General features: G+C 44.4%; 1 protein-coding gene across 1 annotated transcript in view; it reads right to left on the bottom strand.

Moving 5' to 3' along the window:
* SYN3 (synapsin III) overlaps positions 1-19,720 on the bottom strand; it is a 1,663,181-nt gene that overhangs the window by 1,199,037 nt on the left and 444,424 nt on the right. The window contains exon 4 of the mRNA XM_069628788.1: positions 2,536-2,593. Coding sequence (XP_069484889.1) covers positions 2,536-2,593 — 58 coding nt within the window. The remainder of the gene's footprint in view (positions 1-2,535; positions 2,594-19,720) is intronic.

Raw genomic sequence — 19,720 nt, 5'->3', positions numbered from 1 at the left:
CATGTTACAATGTATTTAAAATTATTCTAATTCGGTTCATGTTGTTACTTACCTTGTTCAACCCCTACAATATGTACACTTCCATCTGAAATTGTCAATCTGTAGAACAAGTGCCGATCGTCCATCGTCCCCACTACAATTGGCAGATTTTAAAAACGGATGACCAAAGCCATGTTGGGCTTAATCAGTAACACACATCTGTAAAACCAATAGATGTTTTCTTAACAAGTAGTAATGGAGACCCAAGGCAATCCTGTGGGCAACCAATTAAAACCAAGTTTTAAACTTTTTGTGCCCCATTTAGCTGTCTATGGTGATCAATTTCAACATAGACATACTTTGCAAACAGCAGCCAGGATTACCAGTTTTTCAAACAGCTCTCTGCCGCAGGTTCCTGTCTACTCACAACCGGGAGACAGCGAATGCTATATACCCAAAAACCGCCTGCTCTACCGCCAAAATGGATTGCTATGTATTGAACATAGCCAGCCAGACGTTTATGATAACCATTCTTTAGCCAAGTTATGTTGCTATACAACGTTTAACAATCTTTGAAAAACACACATGGTCACATCCTGTTGGTTTTTGGTATATCATCTTGAGTTCCTGGACTCTCTGCACTACCCACTATGGGATGATGAAAGTGTTGACAAACTAATATTTTAGGTACAACAATCACAGTGAGGGCTCCTGAGTATCTGTGGCTAGAAATTGTGGAAATGTAACAAATGCTGACATGTATTTGTACTCAGAGTTTGTAAGTTTGTTCTGGATTTTTTTGCATTATGATTTGCTCTTGAAGAAGGGGTCTTCACCCAGAAACGTATCGAGCATGACTCAGATTGTTTGGCCTCTGCAAGAAATAGAAGCCATTAAATGATGCTCACCCTTTTTTAAAAAACTATTTGTGGTGTATCATATGTCTGAAATTCGTATATGTCTTATTGATAAATATCTTACCCTCAAGAGAGGTGCAGCTTTACCAAAAACAGATTAAACCACAAGAAGCTACCTGTCGCTTCTGAAAAGATCTGGAATCCATTGAAACAATCAGACTTCTGATGCTGAGCTACACAGCGATCATCGATCAAAGAAATAAAGCACTGGGAAATGACATCCAGGTGTGTGGTCCCATGCAGGAAGAGGAGTTTTGGGAGAGGCTGTCAACTGCCGATAAACTTGGATTAACAATTGATGCCTTGAAATTCGTGGAGAAATTGTTAAAGGATACAATAGTATAAGAACGTTTGACTTGGAAATAGACTAAGGGTCAATAACCTAAAGAATGAAATTAGGAAGCACTTATGAGTGCCATGGTTGAGTATGTTAAATGCTGAAAATGTTTACCCAATAAAACATTAAAAAAAAAAGAAATGTTGGCTGTTTCACAGCATATAAGTGTGCAGGGGACGGGAGAGTTCATAGATTAGACTTTCTTCTACATCTGACTTGATAGCTGTAGTAGGCTTTTTATGGTCGATTGGAATGAATTCAGTTTAGGTTGCATTTATTTATGAATTTTAAATGTTTTTTTAATACAAACTGTATGTAGACCTTGTAATTTAAGCATGTGTGATTAATGATGGATGTTGTTTTTCTTTTTCTGTACTGTTAAAGGCTTTTAGACGTCCAACTAACAAAAAGAAGACAAGAAAACGGTAATCTGCATGCGAAATAACAGCATTCTAAAGCTAGTAATGCATACAAACCACTGCCCACTTTTCTCAATCAACTACTCCATTCCTCGGTCATAAAAGTATGCTGAACCAGCGCCCAGCACCCTGTCTTCTAAGTCCTGGCATTGTTATCATGTGTCATTTTGTACTACTATACATTTTATAAATATATGACTACATATACCAGAATGCAATATGATGTATATCTAAAAGGCACGACCATTCGTTATTTCACACCTCACAACTTGACATCCTGCCCAATGGGTTGTACTACTTTCACGATAACAGATCACCCCAGAAGAGTCTACGTGATAAAGCCCCAAATCCTTGGAGTCTTTTTGGACACAAACATAACAGTTTCAGTGCCACAAAAAAGTTTCACAATATTGTCTTCTCAATCAAACTAGCAAATATGCACCATCACTTGTCAAGAACACAATGGGTCACAGCTGAAGTGTGACTAGAAGGCAGGTTGGGCCATGGAGTAATGAGGGTGCACCTTGACCCTCATGCCACACCCTGTCTATGCCACTCTCTCTCTGAAACATGAATAAACCTTCTTGGCAAACAGTTTCTGAAAAGTTATACTTATGCCTGCGCATGACGCATGACGTGCGAATGGTTTGCTGAGCTTTGTGCATCTGGGTTGTAGCAGAATGGCTTCCCTTTGAAAGTAAGACGGCAACAGCGATATAAGACAGCACACCTAGTTCAACTCATCCACCACACACCCCTTGTGTCGGACACCAATCCTTTCTTAGTTGGTATCTTCAGGGCAGTCCTGGTCTGTAAACCCCACAACACACAAGTCGCTTGAGCATAAACACCAGCACTTGGGACAAGAGTGCATGATGCTCACCTGTTCCACCCGGATCTCGTGGTCTCCGTTCACCTTCTGTCCCCGGAAGTACTTGGCCCTGTGGGAAGGAAAGGGAAGCTTTAGAAGATAAATGTTGAAGGGTGACATCATCAACAAGCACTGAGAAGGTTTCAAAGACTGTCAAAGGCCAGCCACTCCTCCACTCCACTCGAGGCTCATGGACGCCAACTTGACAAACGTACTGGTGGGTTATATATTGGCAGTGACGTCAAATAACCAAAATGAAAATGAATGCCGGGAATCCACACCAACCAATCAGCTTTGCATGAAAGCAGCTGTATTCACAGATGCAAGCCCACGTTCGAAATTGCAGGCTGGCGCTTCATCCCTGGGTGCCCCATTTTTCAGCCTGCCCATGGATCGCACCACCCCTTCCCCTCTCTTTACTGATGAATGCCCTGTTTCCCCACACCTCCTTATCTACTCCCAGCGTGCGTTGCAGGCCATCTATTCAATATCTGACACCCTACCTCTTGTCGGCACCTCGATGCCCATAGAATGAAAATTGAAAAGGAGATCCGCTCAGAGCCCTTACTTTCATTTCCATGGTGGCCATATCTCTTTTCCACATTAACAGAATCCACGGGTCACATGCTTTCCACGCACCATGTTTCATACTTGCTAACATGACCCATTCCAATCTGTAGGTGCTTACCCAGTCCTGTTTTTTTCTATGTATTCTGGGACTTGTAGTTCCACTTTTCCCATTACAAAAATCAGACTTCAAGTCCCAGAATGCAAAGAAAAAACCAGGACTGGATAAGAATCTGCAGATTGGAATGGGTCATGTTGGCAAGTATGCATGTTTTCTCTCTGTTAACTCACCCTTAACACCCCAGTGTTTTCCTCAGGGTAATAATCATTCCCCTTTCTTCAGGCCATACTCTGTGATATGCTCTGGCATATTAACTTGGTCCGTGGGCCATTACCACTTGATTGGTCCCCAGAATGTAGCTTAAAGAAAACACTTTCCCCTCTTCCTCACTCAGAGTGACCCCTTTCCAGGACAGCTTCGATACAGTGCAACGCCAAGGGCGAAACTCTAGAATATACCAGTAGAGGAGCAGATAGATGTTATCCTGCAAGTTCCTACCCCCTTACAGGCATCATATTGAAACAATTAGCGAAAAACCATAGATGGGACCCCCTACATCATTTCTATACAGCATCGAGTGTATGAGAGACGTTATGCATTCAGGCAGCCATACAGAATGTACCCTAAACGTGTGGAAAGATGTCGTATGGAAGATTGCCACATGGAAGAATGTCATCTGCCAAGATGTCAAAATGCACCTGTGCACATCATGGACGTACGTTAAAGTGAAATCTGAAGAGGACAAAGTGATGTCAGGAAGGCTATATGAACCTATGTTGAGACGATATGAAAATACTAAGTAATGATGTAACTGAAGCACTGAGAGTGAAATTTACCTAAAGCTAAAGTAATCATATCTAAAGAAAATAAAGTAGCTCACTGACCAATAACTGTAAATATGCAATAATGTAAGGTAGAAAGACAATGTATCGAAGCTTGCTACAGAGGAATATATAACATGGAAAGGACAGCAAATGTAACCAAGCTGCCTCAGAGACAGGCTGAGGCTGTACGAATCAGGAGATGCATGAAAACAGTTTTGTGCGCAGAGCCGACAATGTGCCAAGGTTGGCCTCGCGTTAACGATGGTATTTTCAAGGTATAAGCACAGAGCACAAACAGAGTACATGGATATGCTCTGAATGTAGGACATTCTTCATAGATGGAAGAAGACGAAAAACATCTGTGAGAGCCAAACTGTTGGTCAATTTAAAGTGTACAAAGTTCATATGAGATAGAGTGAGCAAGTCTCTAGAAGACAAGAGGAGCAACAAAACTTTGCATGAATTGAATCAAATAGCAGTAATGTAAGGATGAAATGGACTCATTGGTGGTCTCTTCACATGTGACTAAGAAGTCAAAAATAAAGGCTATTCATTAGAGCCTTAAGCTAAGATAGTGGTGTGCTCACGCTCCCTTGAATGTTGCAGGACAGTGAACAGGCACAAAGTCAACTACAAACAGAAGACTTTGCCTTGTGGCCTACTGAGGAGAGATGATGGACTAATTGAGAAAATGGAGAGTGGTCTGATGGGATCCAAACACCTAGGTTTGTTTCACGTACCTGCTGCTAAGGAGCCAAAAGTCCAAGGTTGGGATAGTATACCAACCAATCAGTGGGGTTGGGGGACGACCTGATATACAATGTTGCAGAAGCAAATCCACTCTTATGTGCAATATAATCAGTATTGTACATTTTTAGAGGCAGTTCAAGGGGTGCCCTACAGATAAGGGGTAGCCAATGATGCACTAATACGTATATGTTCTATAAGTAGATATATTCCCTTCCCCAATCCCTTCCCTTGATAGGTTTTGTATTTTGCCATGCAGAATGACATCATAGATGACACATATTGGGGTATAAGACCTCCATGCGATCAAATTTGTTTGTGAGTGTGCAAGAATCAGTCCGATGTCTGCCAGTTGACCCTGCTTTATTCAATTGATAATAAAGTAGTACTTTGCTATATTCTTTGAGTCTGTCTGATTATTTGGTCTGAGATCTATTATTGTAATTCCATCTAGCACAAAAGACGCTTCAAGGTGCTAGAGCACACACCCCTGACTACAAACGCTGCACTGCAACCCTGTCTGAAAATATAAAATCTTTGCAATATAAGCAAAAGCTGTTTTAAAAAAATGAATGTGTAATTGAAGTACTTAAAAGTGACATTTAGACAAAGCAAAGTAGACAATATTTGAAAAAGTATTCACTTCCATTATCTCATGTATATTTCCATTGGCTAAACCACACTCGCCTAGATTTTGCATCTGTAATGGAGTTCACTGCTGCTGCCTTATCTATTTTTATTTCTTTTTGCCCTTAATTGAAAGCATAAAGATAACCAAAAGACTCAGATTTCATTATGTTAATAAGATTTCTTCGCTCAGTGCTGCCATTGACATGGGCTGCAGGCGGCCCGTGGCTGCTCTGGAGAACAGTGAGTGAGGTTTAATTGGGATGAAAGATGAAAGGGGGGTTGCTGCACTCTTGTGTAGATACGTACAGCCAAAGAATCCTGAGAGCTTTGTGTGTGTATGAGTTTCTAGTTGTTTTGTGTTAGGGCACTGATGAGTTTGTGTCCAGGATGGAGAACTTGTGTGCACACAGTGCTGGGGTGCATTGGTTGGGCTTGTGGTATGTACGTTGTGCAGCCAGGACCAGCCATTCCGGTTGTTGTGTGCTTTGCATGGTGGACGTAGGGGTAACTGGCCTAGCATTCTCTGGAAAGTTTGTTTAATGGGGCTGCAGTATGACCTTACTAGTAGAAAACTGGTTAAGGGTCAAAGGTGGGTAGCTTTTCAAGTGCTTAGTCTGGGTTGGAGCTTACCTCAGTGTGCTCCCGGTTGCTGGGTGCTTTCTTGTTTGGTGGTGACGACAGGTGTGATGATATCTCCTGCGGGTCCCTGGCTGTTGAAACAAGGGTGGCCGTAGGGGCTGGGTTCCACACTGAACTTGTGGATGCTGGACACAAAGAAGGTAAACAGAGGATCACTGCACCACCCTTACTATCATCGTGGGGTGAACTAGGGAATAATCACATGGAATTCTCCCCAGAACCCAACCGATGGCTATGGGTTGACTGCACCCCAGACCTTGGAAGAAGCCATTGACGTCCAGGACAATGGTCATTTATACCAGACCCTGGTGAAACCCATTGATATCTATGGCGGGAGAGACATACATAAGCCTCTTCATGGGAAGTTTATTAGGCCCTCGCTGACCTTAGGGGAGCTGTGCCTCACTGGACAGAAAAGCCTGTGTGTGATATCAAAGAGGCTGCTTGCCTCTTGAAGGGATACACGCTGCATGTCTCAGGAAAAAGCAAACTTTACAGGGACTCAGGGAAATTCTCTGATAATGGAATTGATACATTGTTTCCTATGACAGGACTCCAGGAGGGGTTTGAGCTTTGAAATAAAGGGCTTAATGGGCTTGTTTTTTTGTCATCGCCACCAGAGATTCCCATGACTTGCACCACTACAATTATTGCCCTACTGGGACAACACTGATCTCTTACAGCAAATGTCCCTGCTCCTCCAAAACAATAACTCCAAATAATGTATGCCTCTCTACAAAAAGTGTTTTTATTATTCATGGGACCTCAAATACAAAGCATCATTTAAAAAATATTAAAAGTCTATTCATCTATCTCCTAATTCTATACAGTACACATGTTTTGAATAAACAAGAAAACATTTGCAAATGTGATCCCAAAGGGGAAAACCTTTAAAGTGCCAGTGCTTCTATACAAAAGTGATATAGAAAGGAAAACACATAAACATAAGGATATTTGGTTAAGAACGATAACATTATTTACAATTCTAGTGGAGTTAATCATCCATAGCCCCTTTTAGGTTCTAAATTCTCAAAACAGCAGGGTACATAAGTGGCCTACGTCACAACGACATTTTGGCATTACTCATTTTTATAGGACCCTTCATCTCCTCTTGTTCGTGCCTGACTTTCATCCAGATAGATCTGAAAATCTTCTATAAGTGAAGTTCACTCAGACATAGGATACCTGGTTCAAGAGAGACCTGTCATTAGTCTCTTTATACATTCATTTATATCTTTTAAATCTCTAACTCCGGCTGTAAGACCACTGTTTAGTGTATAGGCAGACAGGTCCTGTCACCATCCTAGACTCACCTAAATTGAGGAGGTAACAAGCACACGTCTATGGTCTGCATCAAATACATAAGTCCATCCTAGCTGAGCTCCATACTTATGCATCTCTGTATAAGAAGTAGAGAACAGCCAGTATAAAGAATGCATCCAGGAGATGTGTTCTCATGGGAATTGTACGATCGGACCGAAAAAAAGGTCCGACTGTACAAACCAGACCACCAAAGGTCCAAACACTAAAAGTTCGAACCTTTGGTGGCCTGCATTGTAGGTAAGTAAAAAAAAAAGGGGGGCCGTGGGGGTGTCCCGCGCAACATCCCGCTCACTATACTTTATAGTTTAGTAAGCAGGGTTGCGGAGAAACCCCTGCAGCTGCCCATAAAACAAATTTAGAAAATAAGAAAAGGACCATGCTGCGCCGGTTCCCGATCACGGAAGTGAAAGGGAACTGGCGCTGTAGCGACACAGCGTGAAGAAAAGGTAAGTAGGGTTTGTTTATGTTGGGGGAGTGGGTGTGCTGAGGGTGTGGGTGGTGTGCTGTGGGTGGGGGTGTGGGTATGTAGTGATTTGCAGTGTATGTTTGCATGGGAGATGTACGAACCTTTGGTGGTGCCTACATTCCCATGCAAACATTTCCGTTACAGAATTTTCCGTGACGTAAAAACCACGCAGATCCTCCTCATGCTGCGTGAATGGTGAAAGATTAAACATATTCTAGTTATCTCTCTCTTCCTTATTAATGCTCCCCATCATGGACGATCCTCTGTCAAACCGCCTCTTATTGTGTTCGTTTTTTAATTTTTACAAGTTGTGTATCATACTGGGACAATACTGCAGAAGATATAAAGTTGCAATTCTCCCTCGATTTACGCTCTTGTACACAGAAGGTTTGCATGGCTCACCTCTGACACACCTCAGAAACACAGAAAGGTGAAGGAGATAAGATAGTCATACTGCAGCTGCAGAAGCAAGAGGAAGACGACTTTCATTTGGCCCTGTCCCTTGTGATAACTAAGAGAGAACCTCCGGACAGCGCACTCACAGACCACATGACCATAGGCACATAGGTCAGTTAGAAGTCAGGCACATCCATTCAGTCCAGGTTTAGAAAAACTACCTGGGATCCACACTCGGGAAGTGGACTTAGGTTATTTAACCAGACGTAGGCAGTCTCTCAGGGTTCCCGGTTCATGGATGAGATCTAGGAAAGAACCATTGTTGGGTGGAAGCATGAGCCAGTGCAGGAGCGAGGGTCACAGAGCCAAGGTTAGGACCTGCCAGATGTGGGAGTCCCTGGGACAAGCCCCAAGATAAGGGAGGTGACTTGGGACAATGTAATAATCTTCAATGGACCCAGAAGATCAAGAGTCAATAAATTCTATTAAAGAGACTGGGTATCCACTTCAGGCTTTTACTGCTGACCCTGAGACTGAGTTGAGAAGTGTCCTAGAGTTCCAGACCCATGGAAGTGGGCTACTGAAACACTGATAACTATGGCATGGAGACCAGGAGCAGCTTTGCTCAGGGGAGTTTTAATGAAGCCAACAGAGAGTTGGCCATAAAACAATGGGCCTCATTACGACCCTGCCGGTCCGGAAAGAACAGTGGTGGTAAATCCGCCACCACCGTTCTTTCAGGACCGGCTGATTAAGAGTACTGCAGGTGGGAGGTGTCACTCCTGCTAGGTCTGACCTGGCGGGTTTAACACCACCCGCCAGCAGGCGGACATGCAAACACAGGCTCTGTCATAGACGTAGGCGATGTTTCCATAGTCCCCATCCAAATGGAGTCCTATGGGACTCCATGGGAATGGGGATTTACCGATTTCCGCCTCCGGAATTACCGGGTCACCGGGTTTGTAATGCCCCGGTGATTCCGGCAATCACGGAGGTGGAATGGTAATATGAGTCCGGCGATAACCTCCCGGAATTTCCGCCACAGTTACCGCCGGACTCATAATGAGGCCCATAGTCTTTTATACCAAAAATACATCAGAGGTGACGCATACTACTTGGCAATAATGAAAAACCTATCAAGGATCGGAATTGACTAAGGGGAACATCTCAGTATAGTTTTCTATAGGGACTAGGATTGTGATTGGCTGTCCACTATCAGGTGGACAACATATGCCTAACTCTAAAACATGTAATCTTCAGAAACATTGGATAAACAGTTTCTCATTGGTCTTCAAACTATAAGCTCCTTTATTATATGGACTAATACAATTGGTTGGCACTTGTGTGCCAGGTCTGGAACATTCGGTTCACTTAGCAACACATAAGCCCAGACTCAGGTGCAAGGAGATGGGGCATGATGCTACCCCACCACCCAATTAGCCTAGCATCTCTCATGGCCCATGCCTTCTGCCATGAAGATTGTCTTTGAACTTGGCCTTCCAAAGTATCCTGGTCTTTTAGAATACATGGGAGTGAGAGCACTCACTATTGTGTTCTGGGACTCAACGCTCAAACTCTATTTTCATCCATGGCTCACGTGAGAGGAGATCATGATTTGGTCCTTTTTGCAGGTGTTTAAATGCTCTAAATGAAATAAATGTGGCACTCTTGGTGTTCTTACTTTACACTTTAGCAAGGAATGATTCATCCTCCGCACGTTCGCACATTTACAGAATGGATAGCTGACCTTGGCTGCTTCAGTCTTGCCTCCAGGCCAGACAGCCTCGTCTTGTAGCTCCACGATTCTGCTTATTCTTGCTGCGACACAGTTTTCCCTTCCCTCTTCATGGTTTATGGCTTACTAAATTCATGATACCTATGTCCAGTTTCTATATAATGGCGGCTTCACCTGCTATCTATTCACTACATATTGCCAGCTTCCATGATGACTTGGTCTACCTTGCGTTTCAGCATCTGTACATTTAATAAATGGTTAATTTTCTGCAGCACCTTGTTCACGTATAATCTTCTTTTTCGTATTTAAAGGTTCACTTGATTCTTTACTTCGTCATTAGTTTCTTTAGGATCTATACATCCTCTTCAGTCAGTATCTTGGGACGTTGTGCATCATTTTTGTGATGTCACTAGCTTCTTTTCTTTGCTCTTTCTCATATTCCTTCACGGAGTTCCTCACTACGGGTATACATTCAGTAGGGTTGTCTCAACGGGTATCTTCTCTCGAACACACGTTGTGGCATTGGCACAGCGGCTGGTGTCAAACATGGCACAGTCTCATGTCTCCAACATATGGGAGGAAGGGGGGCAGGGTTTCCTGCAGAGGTATGCATCTGCTCCTCTACACCTGCCTGCCTTTTCTCACTAAAGGTCAATACACACAAACATTCATTCTTATAAATCATATATGTATCTTATTCAATGCAACAAAATACAATGTATACTCAAGTTACCACCATGTGTCAGCTTCCATATCTTTTCCTATTTAACTGACCACATGACAATTTAATACATTGTACTTTCTTTAACATCCACAACAAGTGCTGACATGAGAGAACACTTTTAAATGGAGATGTAGCTGAATTTTCTTTCACGTCATTGGCAAGAACTGGTATCAGGAAAAAGCTACATTATATGCATCAAATACACAAATAACTTTCTTATTCCCTGAATACCTCTGCAATACCTATCTGTTTCTGTTGGTTTATAGTGCAGGCATGCATACAAAATACGCACAGCCTGATTAATGGAATTATTTGCGTGAAAAACGCAGGTTTGCGCTCCTTTCTGCCCGAAAAATCCCCATTCTTCAAACAGGGATTTTCGGGCAGAAAGGCGCGCAAATCTGCGTTTTTCACGCAAATAATTCCATGAATCAGGCTGACAGTGTTTTGTGTTATACTAGTTATCAATAGGGTGGGGTCAGGGAACTGTGCTTTCATTTTGGAGAGCTCAGAATATTGGTTCATTTACAATTCACACGTACATGAAATTATAATTCTCTGAAGGGATCGGAACTAAACCCTCAATCCTACTTGGCATTAGAAGTCCACTTAACACAAAACCATTTATTTTCTGAACATTGCTATTGGAAAGATGGCAATGGTAATGGAAACTGACATTTTCTTGGGCATACAAATTGACAAGTATCTCCCTCTCTTTCCAATAGAATGGTGTGGCTTCACTCAGAATTTCCATTTGTATATAAACTCTGGCTGTTAGTGGGAGAAGGCCGGAAGCACCCATTAGCTGTGTGTTGAGTGCCAACTTCTTCTATGTTAAACTGGTTCAGCAAGGTGTGGGGTATGTTACAGCCTTAAGGGTGGTCACAGAGTTAGGGTGATAATAGTGGATGCATTGATGTGGGGTGAAGTGTTGATAGATGGAGGGTAATGCATACATCTCTTTATAGTGTGGGCCCTCAGAGGGGTGGAGGATGTGGCATACACATTGATACATTTAACAGTGAGTAATTAGTGAGGGATGTGTTGGTTGGAGGTGACATGTTTTCTTAGGAGAAGGTTTTCTTGTGGCAAGATTGCCTAGTTCCAGCAGACTTGATACCTTTGTCCATGGTTCTTGTTGGCTTGGGTGTAGGCACTTCTCTAAACCTTAAAAAGATTGAGGAGTATAGAAGCCATCAAGGACTTTCAGGGTTGTCTGGGTAGCTTGATGTGTATCCAGTTTGATTGAGTTGAAGGGCCACATTTTGAGCTGTTTCCTGAATTTGTGGTAGTTTGCTTCCATGCACATATGTTTGGGCAGGGGATTCCGTAGGTAAGTGGCTATCCTTGATATCCTTGAAAAAGAAGATCCTCCTGGTTCTTTCTTCTTGAATTGAGGACAACAACTAGAGTTCCTGGATCTGAGGGCCCTGGTTGGTGTGTAGTGCAGAAACATTCTTGTGAAGCAAGCTGGACTCTGCTAATCATGGATGGCATCAATCCCTTTTTGAGACTGGGAGCCAGTGCAGCATGTTTAGTGCAGTGGGTAGTGTGTTCGACCCTTTTCGCCCCAAGATATAATCTCACTGCCACGTTTTGAGCCCTTTGTACCTTTCTCTTGACGTAGTGGGGGAGACCTAGGTAAAGGCTGTTTGAGAGTCCAGTCTTGTTAGGATAATTGATATAACAGCCATGGCCCTGTTGATAAAGGAAATGTACAGTGTTATGTGTCATACCATGCAAAGTTGATAAAAGTACCTTCTAACAATTGCTTTGACTTGTGGGTTTAGCATGGGGCTGGCATCTGCTTGTAATGCAGACAACCCACTACACACTTTTCTCACCTAATATAATTTATCAGCCACAGTCTTATTTCTCAGATATGCAGAATCAATGCTCTTAGTACTTAGCAATTACTCGCTGCTGCCTCGGTGCTGGCTGTTGCTTTGCTTTTCTCTGATGGGAAAATGTTTTATTAGCCTTGATTTTATTTCCTTTACGTTGCTGGCTTACGCACACCACGGCGCGTGACTGGGCGCTGCATTTCTAGCACACACAGAATCCATTCCATTTTATTTTTTCTTACCTGTTATTTTAGTTTGGCCTTATTTTTCTTTCTTATTTCCTTGTAACCAGGGGTCTCTCTGGTGAGAGGGTGCCTGGCCTCTCGGAACGCTGAGGCTCGCACTAGGGTTACAAGTCCTGTTTTTGTGTCTTCTTACTCCCAAGCACCATTTGCAGGAAGTCCCACCCCTGGCTGGGCTTCGCAGGAGGGGATTGGTCTCTGTAACATAACATCTATAAGCATAACACCTATTGCACCAGACATCGCAGCGGTTGTGCGCAGCGATGTAGAGCTTGCCACGCCAAAGTTGCGCCAAAAGTTAAGCCCGTCTGTGCCGTCCGGTTCCTGGCCGGGCCCTCTGGCTTTTCCTGCTCAACTGAACTTTACTATTCGCCCGATAGTCTCCTGACACTGCCACCTTCAAATACTGCTTTTCCTCTGCGGTTTGGGTTGACCAGCCCGGTCCCCTGCCCAAAGGCAATTTTACTAACACTTCTCTGAAAGTTCTTATGCTTAACTGTCACTCCTTATTGGCACATGCTGCATGTGTCTTTGATTTACTCCAGCACCATAGTCCTAATCTGCTCTGTATTACAGAGACATGGCTGTCCGATACCTTGGTGCCTATCTTCCCTCAATTTCTGCCTGATGGCTACAAAATCCTCCATCTAGATTGAATTGCTGTCCATCCTTGTGGGGGGATAGCTTTTATATTTAGGACTGCTCTTCGGATAACCCCTCGACCCTTAATTCACGAGTTGGGGATGGAGGCTATGCTAGTGTGCCTAGCCTCGTCTGCCTCTGAATCTTTGCATTTTTTGTTAGCCTATAGCCCTCCTGGCTTTTACGCGCAATTCCTCCAGCCTTTCCTGGAGCTTATAGTCTCACTGCACATAACCCACACTAACTTGGTGGTCCTGGGTGATTTTAATATGAGGCTGAACTCGCTTTGGCCTCCGATGTTAGGCCAATTTTGGGAGACAGTTCTTGATATTGGGTTACCTCAACATGTGGTTGAGCCCACCCACCTCCGTGGGGGTATTTTAGATCTGGTCTTCTCTTCCTTCCCTGATTTGGTAATTCTGCCTCTTCTTCCTATTCCCTGTTCTGATCATTTTCTGGTCTCATTATTGGTGCCCTTGAGATCCCCTCTTCCCATACCAACATCATGGTCAATAGTGAAGAGAAACTGGCACAATGTGAATATTTCTCATCTGGCGTCTGTGGTCAGGACCAATTGTCCGGCAGAAGAGCTCACAGATCTGTCCGGCCTGTCCCAGGTACTTCTTAAGGCTGCTGATCAACTGCCACCTCCCAAAGTGGTTTGGTTGCGTAACCGCCCCTCTCAACCCTGGTTCTCTGCCGAACTTAGACTGGCCAAAGTTGTTCGGTTGCGTAACCGTCCCTCTCAACCCTGGTTCTCTGCCCAACTTAGACTGGCCAAACTAGGGCTGCGTCAGGCTGAACGTAAATGGTGTTCTTTGTATTGCCCGGAGGCTAAACTGCTTTCTGTCTCCTAGTCCAAAAGCTACCACTTGGCTATTAAAATGGCCAAGCAGATGTTTTTCACCTCTCAGATAGAAACATCTCTTCATCAATCTAAGAAGCTTTTGTCGGTTAAGTCATTTTCATCTACTGCTTGCTTTCTGCCCGCCGTGCCAGCTTCCCAGTCGCAGTGTGATGCTTTAGCCACTTTTTTCCACTCTAAAATTGAAAACATTCATCATTATATACAGCTTTGTCAGATTGGTGTAGTCTTACGGACTAATGCCACCCCTGTGCCTGTTACCCCAGGTTGGTCTGCCTTTCCGCTGTTCACAGAGGAGGATGTTTTGGCTGCCATTTCCCGTTTAAAATCTGCTGCACCCTCAGATCCTGTCCCTTTATTTGTTTTAAAGGATCTTATGCCTGAAATCACCCCTCTGGTGACGCAGGCTATTAACCTCTCCTGTGGCTCGCAAGTTATTCCAAAGGAACTTAAGCAGGCCATCATGATCCCTCTCTTGAAGAAGCTGTCACTGGATGCTTCTGTTCTTTCTAACTTTCACACTATCTCATTGCTTCCTTTCTTCATGAAACTACTGGAATCTCTTATTTCACCTCTTTTATCTGCTTTCCTTGAGAATTCTTCTGTACTTGACCCCTTCCAGTCTGGTGTCCATCCCGGGAGGGGAACCAAGAGCATGCTAGTCTCAGTGATGGATGATAAGGCTGGGCTGGTTGATGGTGGGTGGTTTGGGGCCCTGATTTTGCTCGCTCTTTTATCTGCCTTTGACACTGTGGATCACCCCTGCTCCTCGCCCGCCTGGCCTCCATCGGACTCCCGGGTTCAGTCCTGGCTTGGTTTATCTCTTTTTTGACTGGCAGATGCCAATCAGTCTATCTGTCCCCGTTTCTTTCCTCTCTGTATTCTCTTTCCTGTGGGGTCCCCCAGGGCTCCGCCTTGTCTCCGATGTTATTTAACATGTATATTCAGCCACTGAATGGCCTCATTCGCTCCCTCAGCTTCAGGTGCTAATCATATGCTGACAACACCCAGACCCTGGTCCGATTAGATCTTGACCGGGATGGGGTGTCATCTCATCTTAGGGACTGCCTGCTGGCCATGGGGGATTGGATGAGTGCCAACTAGCTTAAACTGAATGGGGACAAGACAGAGGTTGGTACCTCTCCTAAATCCTGTCCTGGGCCCTCTGACTTCAGACCTTTTTCACTGGGTGAGTTTCCGGTTCCAGTGACAGTGGTAAAAAATGTGGGGGTCTACTTCTCGACATCTCTGTCAATGGCCCCACAAGTTAGCGCTGTCTGTCAAACAAGGCACACTCTATTGAGGGTTCTGCGGAAGGTTCTACCCTTTCTTCCCCCTCCACTGCGTCCTGTGATCGTCACATCTTTTGTTTCCAGTAGGCTCGATTATTGAAATGCTCTGTATATGGCACAAACAGCTGGCCATATCCATCGGGTACAGCTGCTTCAAAATCTGCCCGCCCGAGTAGCCACAGACACTCCGTACGGCTCTCACATCAGCCCTGTACTTCATCGTCTGCATTGGCTCCTGGTAAAACAGAGAATAGCCTTTAAGTCCCTTTGTCTCGTTCATCGTGCCTAGCATCAGGTAGGGGTGGATTTTCTCTGTGATAAATTTCGTCCCTATGTTCGCCTGGTTCAGGTCCCCAAAATTTGCCTTCAGCAAATGGGTGGTCGGGCCTTTTCAGTGGCTGCAAGTAAATTATGGAATAGCCTCCCCCTCCAACTCAGGATGTGGGCCTCAATAATTTACCAATTCGCTGCCTGCTAAAAACGGAGCTCTTTGTCCATTCTTCGGGGCTGCCTGTATTGTTGCGGTGCACATCCTGGCGTAAAGATGCCTTTGGTTAAACGAGCGCGCTACAAAAACGAATAACATAACAACATAACACTTACATCATGTGCTGTAAGTCCTATCATCTTTAGTCCATGCAATGTTGCATTCTTGTATATTTGTAATTTTCCACAATATAAAGCTGGCCGTATTAAGGACCAACATGTACAAGCCCTCAAAAATGGTGAACATATTTTCATGTAAACCAAGCGGGCACAGACTGCTCTGCATTGTTAGGTGTAAAGCTGAGCTTTATGTCCTAAAGGTATTTACTTTGGAGCAGGCACAGATTAAGGGCTGTGAAATGCACCCATTTGGCCCTGAATTGACAGAGGTGTGTGGGCTATTGACAGTCAAGGTTTCACACTTGCGTCTGTTGCAGCTTGCAGTAGAAGACATTCCAAAAGGGCTGCTTAAAAGAAAGAAAGAATGGGGGGAGGGAAATACCTGCAGCCTGTGACGCCATGCTGGGAAACCCCATTAACATTTGCTAAAAGCCCTTGATCTGAGCCACCCTGGCACGGAAGGGGCAGGACAAAGATGGATATGTTTTGGATATTTCTCCTCTGTGAAAGATAGTGAGCTAAAGACTCTGGGTAAGTCTATCGGAACTGGGACTAATGGCCGGAAAAGCGATTCCCAGGACCCCCCCTTGTTTTTTAGCATATTTAAGTAATTTTGGATCTCACCCTAAGTTACTAGGGGAATCCAGACGTGGACCCCTTGCTCACTATTCTTAGAGAGGCACAGCTACACCGTACTGATGAGGTTCAACCAGACCGAAACACGTGTCTGGGGTTGCTGTTGGTACTCTTGTTCAGAGGAGAATTGCCTAGCATTTCGGTGCTGGATGCCCCAGGACAGGACACAGACTGATATGTTTTGGATATTTATCCTCTGTGAAAGATAGTGAGTTAAAGACTCTGGGTAGGTCTCTCGTAACCAGGACTAATGTCCGGCAGAGGGACTCCCAGGACACCCCTTTTTTCACAGAGAAAGACCTTTGTGATTTACAATTTTAAAATGCAGTTTTCTGTGTTTCGAAGGGTACCGTCCTGTCTAGACATTTCAACCACATGGGCTTTGCGGCTGGCTGCCCCAGCCCCTTGAGCTCCAGTCTATATGACCTGGCGTCTAAGTGGGCTGTATTCCAGTAGTGAGACCCCCCTATATCAGTACACCTCCATCTAAAAATATAACTTTCTGAGCCATTTTAGTGATGCTCCCGCCTTTAACAAGTCACCTCTATCCTGACCCACTGTGTTTCCTGCATTACTAGGCATGGGGCAGGTACAGCTGTGGCAGTGAACCTCAATACTTAGTTGCAGGATCTCCTGCTATTTAAATGTGGGGAAGGGACATGACCATCCGTAGTCTTCTGTAGTTTAATAGGGGAGCCCCACTAATCTTTGCCAATGTAACTCAGTCCTTAATTACACACAGCGGACAAAATGGACAAAACAGAAAGAAGACCGCTTTATATTGAATGACATTGCATATCTTACCAATGAACGAAGTGACATGTAACACGCAAATACCTACTTCCTTTCTTGTTTCCATTCTTTTAACACACTCAACACCACGAGTGGTTTCAAAGGTACTGCAACTCGAGTCTGCATTTTCCTTCTCCAAATGCAGTCCTGGAACCACACCGGGCTCTGGAATAATACCCTGTCAGTCCCAACCTGTAGCAATCCCTGCCCCCACGTTTTCCTGAAGCACTGAGTCCCTTTTGTGAGGTACATTTGCGAGGTACTTGATACCAGAGCCCTAACATGTGTGTACCAGTCCGAGCATGGTTTGCTTCTGTTCGGATCCCTGGCCTTTTCGTGAAGAGATGTGTGATGTACCTTCTCCCAATGAAGGACGGCACATCGATGCAGTAAACAAAGAGGCACTTTATTTCACTTCCAGCAGTAGCCTCATACGTGCTTCTTCCACAGCCACCACTCAATCCTCTCTGTCTAGCCGCCCTCCACGCGCAGCACATTCCACGCCCTCCACGCGCAGCACATTCCACGCCCTCCACGCGCAGCACATTCCACCCACCACATTCTAAGCCACACACTCCAATGTGGAAGGAGCACGGAAAGGAGCCACTACTACACCCCTCCCCCCAAACCTAAAACAACTAAACTAAAACAGGAACAACAACTGAAGGGTCTGCTGAAATGTCTAAAGCTCCAAAGATGTGTTGACTAAAAATGTAACTTCAAACTCCCAATACATTCATCCCATCACATAGTCCTTGGACCACATAGGGGGTTTCTTCCTTCTTTCCCTTGAGTCATTAGATTCTAACGGAGCACCATCCTCACCACTGTCATCAACATTATCCACATCTCCAGGAGCCTATCCTCCTGGTCTTACCATTCCCTCGGGAAGTCTTGTGCAGTCTATGGGATAGTAAAATTAGTATGTACCCACAATAGACAGCCGGGACTTGTTACCTTTTTACATGTGTTTTCAGTTCAAGGTGTAAACTTTACTTTTACACATTTTTGCCTATATTCCTTTAAGAGGCCTTACAGTGACCAAGGACATGCAGGAGTCTAACAACCTTGATGTCGTTACTGTTTTCCAAAAATGATTTCTTGTTGTAAGCGGCACATCAGCACTTCCTAAGGAAAGTTTTTTCCCTATCTTTAGGGCTAGGACAGGGACAGAGAGTCATTTCCCTCTATCCTGCTGTCTTCCAAAATTGACCCTGCATCTCCTCGGTCACCACTCGTGCAGTGCTTTTGTTCTTGTTCTGTTCTAAATGGTATTCCCATACTGCCTCTTTTAACAATATACAGTTGTGTGATGCCCTCCTTTACTGTGTTACAATATTAGCCTGTTAGGGCCTCACCCTGTTCAGTGCACCCTTAGTGCCCTTTGGATTATAACCTTACCACTCCCTCAACGTCATCCAACCCATAGAGATGATGACTGCTCACCTTCTCTTGTGCACCTCCACAAACACTCAAATTGATCCATCCTCAACGCTCACAGCATTGGAGAACACCTCCTTTATCCTCACAGGCTATGAAACCTTGGGGCCTCCCTTACCAGGCTACATGCCCTTCTTGATCCTCACCATATCACCTAGCACAAACTGCACCTTGCAACCTCGTGCTGCACCCTGCTCCCTGACCTCACGGATCACCCCTCTCATCTTCTGCCATGTGTTCACCCTGGATTCAATGCCGTGTTGGGTTCCCTCCCCGCCAGACAGACGTTCTCATACTCCATAGCTTGTCATCAATCACCACATCAAATGTCATATTATTCCTGATAGCTTATTCTACTGTCTCAACCAGGACCCTGTCACACCATTTCACCATCCCATTGGTCTGGGGATGGCAATTAGCTTAAAACATTCACTATATATCCATACACCAGGCATATCTTTTCGTTTCATCACTTTTTAACTGCACACCATTATCAGTGTCAGTGATTTCCTCGTAGGATATCTCTCTCTCCTAGAAAACTTGTCCCATAAACTCTATGATGTCACCAGTACTTGCCCTACGCACAAACGTTACCTCAAACCATTTGAAGCAATAATCTACCATCACAATGAGAAATCTTCTTTCCACATTTGACTTGTTGTGCGGACCAACGATGTCTATCCCCATTTGCTCCCATGCCTCGTCAGGTCTGCACATGGCAACTAA

The sequence above is a fragment of the Ambystoma mexicanum genome, chromosome 12 (assembly GCF_040938575.1).
Source record: "Ambystoma mexicanum isolate Mex_15411 chromosome 12, UKY_AmexF1_1, whole genome shotgun sequence".
Lineage (NCBI taxonomy): Eukaryota > Metazoa > Chordata > Amphibia > Caudata > Ambystomatidae > Ambystoma > Ambystoma mexicanum.
Note: the sequence above shows the minus strand (reverse complement) of the source record. Positions and strands in the feature narration are given on the sequence as shown.